General features: G+C 43.9%; 1 protein-coding gene across 1 annotated transcript in view; it reads left to right on the top strand.

The window, feature by feature from the left end:
- The window catches only part of SYT16 (synaptotagmin XVI), a 42,023-nt gene extending 36,795 nt beyond the window's left edge, over window positions 1-5,228 (top strand). Inside the window, exon 5 of the mRNA XM_009891203.1 lies at window positions 4,804-5,228. Coding sequence (XP_009889505.1) covers window positions 4,804-5,117 — 314 coding nt within the window. The 3' untranslated portion in view covers window positions 5,118-5,228. The remainder of the gene's footprint in view (window positions 1-4,803) is intronic.
- The last annotated feature ends 3,435 nt before the right edge of the window (window positions 5,229-8,663 follow it).

The following is an 8,663-nucleotide window of genomic DNA, read 5'->3' as shown; positions in this document are numbered from 1 at the left end:
TCCTGCCCCACTGCCGGTTTAATGGGGAGGTGCAACCATGACTAATGGAGCAGTAGTCTTCTGGGTCTCAAACGGAGACCTCGTGTTGAGCTGCGCTGTATGGAGCAGCACGGTGTTGAGCTCTGGGGCTGCTTTGCCACACAATGCTGTGTTTATTTTGTAGGCTAGGAGTGTGGGCACGCCAGCTGGGTGAAATTAAGCTCCAGGCCCAAGGCTTTATTTTACTGAGGGTGTTATTAGTCTGGATTGCAGCATGCTGACATGGTTATACTGCTCTTGGAAATGAGCTAGCTTGCCTGGAGCGCGGGTGGGAAAGTCTGTACAGCACTGTGTTGTACCCTGCAGTCCACAGACCTGAGGAGTCAGAAGTCTTTGGTTGTTTATTTCCTTGCTAAATATAAACTCAAGCAGGGGGTTGGATGCTTTTGTATTGCAGTGTTTTTGTTCACGGGTTAGCTTTATTAATAATGGTGGAGCTCAGGGTAAATGAAAGCAGAATGCCCGCTATGGTCCCTGCTCCAAAAACAGGAACGTATAAATTACGGTTGATTATTCCCCTGAGTTGTCATTATCAGTTAGTTCCCTTAGAAGGATGATGACAGAAATGGGTCATTAGAAGAATCACGGATAAACTGATTGCCTTTGCAGATGAGCTCTCAAGAGGTGTTTTATGGTTGGGGCAGCACTGATGGAGACAGAGCAGTCTGCACGAGGAGAGGTTTGGCCAAACCTCTGGAGTAAGATTATGCACCACCAGCCCAAATGTGTCTGGCTTCTTGCAACATTCCTTGATTTAGTGCTTTTCACTCTGGTATTAAATGCAGAGGTGTTGATATTTCATCTACACATGAACATTGTTCAATCCACTCATACCAGAGATGACAGATGAGTTTAGAGTAAAAATGATCTGTAGCAAGAACTGCTGTTCCAAAGCCTGTATGGAAAGGAGAGCCTGGTGGCTGTGGTGCTAAAATTGGTCTTGGCAAAATTAGACCTCGTTCCTGCTTCTTGACAGACTTTTGTGTAACCGTGGGCAAGCGGCAGTCTCAGACACTCCCAGATGTTAAGAGGCCTTGCCCTTCTTCATGTCAGTGAGATAGGTGCCTAAAGAGAAGGCGAGCACTTAGGCATTTTAAAGAATGTAAGCCTTAATTTCTCCTCTCTTTTTATGCTTGATGGAGGTGGCATGAAAGTAAATACACTGAAGAGCGTAAAGTGCTGAGATACCACAGTAATGAGGCCATTACTGGGTCTGAGCATGTAATTAGATGGAAAATGTTTGCCTTCATAATGAATAGATGCTCTCACACATACATTCCTCAGTAAATATTCAAGTTCATCCTTGCTGTAGTTCCACTAATTTCACCATGTATCCAGGGATGGATTTTCTTTGGCAAAGCCAACCAAAGAGGAGTGCTTTCCATCTCAGAGCTCCAGACTGGACCACAAGGAGAATTAGGAACTGTTTCCCGATGAGACACCTAAAAAGATGCTGCAAGGAGCACAGTGCAGTAAGGGCAAACCACAAACTTAAAATCTAGTTAGTGAAGCAAAATAACAGCTCAGTCTCATACGTACCAACTCTACAAAGCAAATTTCAGATGCTAAATATATTACCCACACCTACTCTTTTATTTCTGTTCAGGCAATCTTGATTCTTTTGGCTGGTAAAATGCACCCAGTGGAATAAATTTGAGAAGAATTAGCAGCTTGATTTAGTTGTCACTTGTGCTAGTTTTGTGCCTGTGTTTATATGGGGATGAATGGGACTCCTGGTATTAGCTCTGCCCTGAGTGTAGTCTCCTTCCAGCCTGCGCATTCTTGCCTGATCCACATGATACCTGCAGAATCCCCACTGACCTTCATACTGTAGAGACAGGACCTTGGTGCAGAATTACGGAGCAGATCTGATGTGTATTGAAGAAAAAGCCTAATTTTCTGATGTTGATCTCTGTTGGGTTGAAGTCATTGGTTGTACAACGCTCAGTTTTCTTTAAAGCCAGCTATATTATTCCTCCCTTGCTAAAGTTGAGGCCTCAGTCAGCGATGTGACATCCTAGAGTTTATGACTGCAAGAAACTTGTCCATTCATTGCCTGGAAAATTAACTGGGACATCCTGAAACAGCATCCTATGAGGTGTTTTAGCTGTGGCAGTGGCACCTGCTTTACTGTAAAAACCTAAATCATCTGTAATGGTAGCGTTGTCTACTAGATCTTCGCTGAATGCTGCTTTGATGGTATTGACTATAACTTGGTTGTCTCTGTAGGGGACCGCTTAAACATATGTACCTGTGGTTAGGTGTGATGAATCACACCTGACCTGTCAATACTGGCAGCAATCAGAAGGAAGGATGATAGCAAGGCTTACTCGGAGGAAAATCTAGACCTCAGTCCTCTCCTCATCTTCTCAGAAAAACAGGCGTATGTGTGTGACCTTTCACTGAAGCAGCATGGGAAGCTAACCTAAAAAAGTACCTTGTTTGCTGTTAATTATGTTGCACATTGCCATGCTTAACTGGGATAGCAGTGAGGGTGTTCATAGCAGACCTTGTCTGCATACTGCTTCTCTGCTCAGCCCATCCCCTGCCCCAGCACAGCCAGGGACATCCTCCCAGGAGCTGCCAAGAGGTCCACGGGCAGGACCTTTCCAGTGCTAGTCCATGTCTCAGCTCTGCCCTTGCTGACCACTCCCAGCCCCTATCGTGATCCCAATCAAATGCCCTCACCCTCAGCAAAGCAGTTCTCAGAGGGTAGTGGGGAAAGCGATATGACACCAGGGACATATCTAGAGATAAATGGAGGTATCGGGCCAGGAGCAAATAGAGCGCATCTCCATGAATTCCTGGTTCTCAGCACTCGCCTCTCTTGCATGTCAGCAGAAAAGAGCCCCTTCAACTTTCTACCTGGTTTGGAATTGGTATTGGTTTGGAAAATGCACTGAAATTATGTAAAAATGTAAGCTTTCAATTTGAAAGAAAGAAAAATTTTAAAATTCGAACAGGGAATTGTACAAATTAGATGCTTGTTTGCATTTAAAAATCAGCCTGGCAGAGATTTTTCACTATTTTGAAATCCCCTCCTCACAGAAAAAAGGGTGAACACATTAAAAAAAATCTGTAAAACCCCTAATCCCCACTTACTTTTATTTGCAGGGAGTTCCCTGCAGCCTTAGACCAGCTTCCACATGAGGAATGCTTCAGTGCATGTTACGGTTTGTCAGTGCAAAACAAAGTGGCATCTCTACAAGTGCTGCAAGAGATTGTGTCTGGTAGTTATCTTGCATAGTTTCGCATCGCGTGCAACTAGAACTGAGAGTCGTCTCTTGGGCTTTGTGTCTCTCATGGGTCTGAAGTTGTTACAGAATTCAGTCCCTCGGCACCACCAACACTGAATGTTACTGTGAGAATTAGTCCACCTCTTGATAAAGCAGTTCTTCCTTCCCTGATACAATCAGGAAACTATTTCATGTCAGAGCTCTGCATTTCTGTCTAACGAGTAGGTCTTTGTTGGCAAGATCTACTTCATCTCCAGTGTTACGCTGGGAGCCAAGCTGGCACCCCCAGCTAATGATTGGACTGAACTTTCCCCGCAGTAACTCGATAGCTGTACAGCTGTGCAGGCTCACAATTTGCTCCTCGATTGTCAGTCTCCTGACAGCTTTTTCAGTGGAACAGTTTGAGAGGAGCGGAGAGCCTTGCTTTGGAGACACAGAAGTGTTTTCACACCTGAAGTGTAATTTCACACCTTGTGTTGCTCAGCAGATAAGTGCGTAAAATAGCACATCAAACGGGGACAGAAGAGGATAGACATGCTGTAGACAAGAAACGGAGGCTTGTTATTTATTTCCTATCTTCGGCACACTCTGAAATAATACTCACTTGCAGAAACCCAGGCGCAGATTATGAAGGGGTTAGGAGGGGACTATTCTAGCCAAGTGATCTGTTGCCATCATGTGCAAACTGAGGTGAGAACTTATACTGAGCTGGGTCTGTGGAGCATTAGGACCACACAGCTCTGCCTGAGACCATGGTATTAGCGACCACGTAACAGAGGTGAACTGATTAACACAGGAGGCAGCAAGAGTTTTCAGGGTGGGTTTACAGGGACACTGACTTGGACCATCCCTTCCCTGTATCTACTAGGAATTTTTACTCCTTGTATTGACTTAAATAGTGAATAAAATTGACCCTGGGTCTACCAAAAAGTGAGATGAGAATTTGGAAAAAAGGCTTGAAACTGTCATGCGAGATCAAATAATTTCACTGTGTATGCAGGTTTCCTTTCCTTCTTTTCCAGAACCCTTTTTGTTTGCTATCTCAAATAATAGGTCATAGAGGCATTCTTCCAAAGGAAGGTGGTAGAGAGGCAAGTGCAGCCAAGGGAAGCCCTGGTAAGACAAGCTCCAATGAAGCTTGGTTGTGAGGGAGAGGGAGGGAAGGTGCAGACACACCATTTGATGTGGAAAATCTGTAGAGATGCTCATAGTTTCTGTTGGTCTTAGACAGGCTTTCTAGGCTTGAGAACCAGATTTCCGTCTCTTTCCAAGAAAGTAGGGCTGAAACATGCATCAGTTTCCTTCCTTTCTTCTCCCCAGCTGAATATGAGGAAATGCAAGAGGTGCTTTCATCTTCTGCTTCTCATCCCAGGGATTTTACTAAGGAGAGCAGTCCAGCCCTCATCTGTTACTCACTGCAGACAAAGCTGCTCTACTTGGAGGTTGTTGGGGTATTTTTTGAGCATTTGGGGCTTCCATTTAGTCTGTCACCTGTGCCAAATGTATTATTTCCTCTTTTTTGTCCTAGACACCTATGGAAAGCTCTGCCTGCTCAACTCTGTGGGCCAGGAGATGTCTCGCTGCAAGACCTCTATCCGTCGAGGACAGCCAAACCCTGTCTACAAGGAAACTTTCATCTTCCAGGTTGCCCTCTTCCAGCTCTCTGATGTCACGCTAATGATCTCCATATACAACAGACGCAGCATGAAGCGCAAAGAGATGGTCGGCTGGATTTCTATGGGTCAGAACAGCAGTGGAGAGGAAGAGCAAAGTCACTGGCAGGAAATGAAGGAGTCGAAGGGGACTCAGGTCTGCAGGTGGCACACACTGCTGGAGTCCTAGTGGTTACCATGGCAGCCTGTGGGTCCTGGGACTTAGGGCCATCTTCCCTTGTTCTCAGTCAGCAGAAAACAGCTATCCCATGACAAGCACCGTGCTCTGACAGGTCATGTACACTTTAACCTGGCTTTTCAGTGTCAGCAGTCATGGGTATTAAAGGTGGCAAGGCCTGGGAAGCAAGTTTAGGTCTTGTCTTTCCAAGTTGTCCTGCATTTTCTACATCCGAATAATTAACCCTAGGGAGAAGCAGTGGGAATACTTGCAAAATCCTTTCCTTGGTCATTGTCTCGCTCATTTTGTTGTAGGCTTAATCATCACGGACTGATTTTGATGCTGTTTTCTTCTGGGGTAAACCATCTCTTTCCTCCCTGCCCTTATTTATATTAATGAAGTTTGCAAATATTCTTGACACGCAGATAGCTCACAGAAAGGCTAGCCTGCATGCAGATCACATTCTCTCCCTTTTTTTATTGTGTTTCTAAGTCCTAGAAATAAGCATTTGATACTGCTATAGACTGGATGATACATTTTTCAGGCAGCATGGGAAAGCACTCTTGAATTCTCTGTCAACTTTAAGTGCCTAGACATTACTACTGTTCTCCTGTACTAACAACTGATATTAGGACTAAACACTACCGGTATTTTTAATTAGGCATCCTGTACAATTGTTAGCCTGCATCGCCATAGGTTTGCACGAGAGATAACTAGAATCAGTTTTATATTGCAATTATACAATGCATGTTTAGATGCTTACTTGAAGTTCGTGGCTTCTGTCATCACGAATACCAAAAAAAAAGACCAGAACAAGCTGCACATCCACCTTTGTGCCTGAATCACTCTTTTCTGCATCATTGTTTTGCCCTATGTGTTACCTTGAATGAACCTCAGTTTTAAAAAACAGAAAAGCATTTCTGTGCGCATTACCCAGGAAGGCTTTAGGTCCGTGATTTCTCTTGCGATTCAGTTAAGCACAGCTCAGTTTGCTGAGGGCTCTTCTTCAAATGTGCTGTCCTGTAATACCTTCTCGGGTCTGAAAGGGGACCGTTTTTGGCACACTGAGCAGTAAAGGATGCCAGGCCACGTCACCTCATCTTCAGGGCGAGCCCTCCTGCAGGCAAGGAGTAGGATCCAGAGGAACCCCTAGAGGGGCTGCTGGCTCTGCTGAACTAAAGCCAGAGAAAAGTATTACGCTTCCTGCCTCTAACTGAAAACAATGCAAGGAGCAGGCTTGCTGGATGAGGTGATGACACTTTTATGTAGTTACTTTTCAGACTATGTTGTCATTTTCCATTTTAATCTTTTTTCCTGTTTCTGCGAGTTGAAGTCATGGAACAATGGATAGAGGACATGTCTTAGCCTGCTACCTGGCTGTTGAAAGTTTAGTGGTTGTTAGCTGTTGCGATGCTGTGTGTGACACAGCAGAGGATGTTCCTCCTCTAGTGTAGTGATGGTATGCAGGTAGAAGGTGCTGAGATCTTCAAATACTATCAGCTGCCCAGTCTTTTTTTCTCTGCGCTCTCTAGGAGAGGACTGGCATTTCTCCATTCCTACTGATGACAGCAAGACACAGGAAATGTTTTGCTGAAAAGGTTTGTCTGTGCTGAATCACTTCATGTTTTGTTTTTGTCATTTACTGAGACCTGGCACCAGATTCTGCCTCCTACTGCACCACAACCATCTCCTTGCCTTCAGCGGTGCTGTGCAAATGTAACTAGTGCAAATTTTGGCACTGACTGTTTGACCAAAATTGAGCTGTGGTGCTGGTTTGCATCACCTCCAGACCTCCAGGGTCTGGCTAGCCAGACCCACTGCGGGGCAGTGGCGTGATACACGCAGGTTATCCTGTGGTATGATACACACAGGCTTTTTCTGTCCTCACGAGGCAGACAGAATAATCTGCCTGTAGAAGGACTTCTTGTATAGGTGAGACAAGTTATCCTACAGGCCATGGGTTTATATAGTCTTATTGCTTACCTGTCTGAGCATCATTTTTCTGGTGAGACTGGTGGGTATCCTATGCAGGAGGGTTGTCCTCCATTGCCTAGATAAGCTGGTATAATATCTGCGTTGCACTACTGGGGCTTTGTATCACAAAGCAGGACCTAACCCCAGTACAGTTCAGCAAACAAATACGTTTTTGACTGCACTGTTAATGCTGCTGTATTACCAATGCAAGAGAAAAAGAGCATTTGAGTAGTAACCAGAAGAATAGATTTTTATTTTTTTTATCAAATAATTTTCTTCTGGAAAAAAAGTAGAGGAAACAGCCCAATTCAAAAGGTGCATTTGCTGATTTCAGTTGTTTTCCAATCTCTGCATCTTGTTTCCTGAACTGCGTAAAATGTATATACAAGTGTTTGTAAGTAATTTTATTATTTGGAATGTGTATGTATAATAAACTTACTGAGATTCTCTTCATAACTTTTTGAACCTGCAAAATGTTGCTTATGCTTAATAATTAGCTAAGGGAAAAGTATAAACTAATAATATGTTTCAGCAGTGAACTGGAGATAACCCAGATTTATAATAGTGTGATTAAAAAAAAAAAAATCTTGGAAAAGATAATTTTTAAAAGCAATGAAGTAAACTGGTTTTTGGACTTCTATGCTGTTTTCATATAAAGATCTTTTCTGAAGATACAGCATTAAGGGAATTGAATTCTAATGTATAATTTCAGTGTAGAGTATTGGGAGTCAGAGGAAAGCAAGTGAAAATAGCTTATTTAGAATAAGTTAATATCGGAGCACATGTTAAAACTTTGCTCTTGGGTGGAAGCAGGTTGCTGCATCCTTGGAACATTTTGACCTAATGTTTTACCACAAAAATTTGGCAAAAAGGGAAAAGGGATGAGGCAAGGGGAGCATTGGGTTTTTGGAGCTGCTGCTAAAGCTGTTGGCACATCCGTGAATGAGCAGTGCATTTGTAGGTTTCATTAAGTTCCTACTGAAGCAATGGAGGAATTTAGGAATCTTGGGATGAACACAGTGCTGGGGGTGCTCATACTTGCTAGCTGTACTTCAGGATTTTTGTTGCTTTTGTGATTTATTTTTCTTTTCAGTATTGACTGTCTGTGAAATGAAGGCTTTGCAGCAGCTCCCCTGTATTCCAGAGCTCCCGTAATTCTTCCCATTTGACAGATTGAATTACTCATTGCTAATATTGATACAGGCTGGGTCTGTGCTCATGGTCTTTCTTATGTAAATACCACTGCCCTTTCAGTCACTGCTTTAACCCCTTGTTTCCTTTGGAAATGGCTGAGAAGACTAAATTTCGGGAAGGGTTTCTGTTCCTTGGGAATCTTGACTCGCACTTGGCTCTCAGTTGGTAGTGGTCGGTAGACTTGAGGCCCTATGCTCTTCCAGCCTCCATCCACGTGGATGCTGATGCCCAATCTCTGTTTCTGTGGGGCTCCAGGAGGGGCGAAGAGTCATGGGAAGGCCATGAGGAGTTCAGCGAGCGGGAAAGCAATGGCTGACCTGGTTCTGGGAATGCTTGGGTGCTTGCAAGTCCTAATGCTCAGAGGTTTCCTAATGCACTCATTTTTTCTAA

The sequence above is a fragment of the Charadrius vociferus genome, unplaced genomic scaffold, assembly GCF_000708025.1.
Source record: "Charadrius vociferus isolate BGI_N301 unplaced genomic scaffold, ASM70802v2 scaffold308, whole genome shotgun sequence".
NCBI lineage: Eukaryota > Metazoa > Chordata > Aves > Charadriiformes > Charadriidae > Charadrius > Charadrius vociferus.
This window is presented reverse-complemented; position numbering and strand designations above follow the sequence as displayed.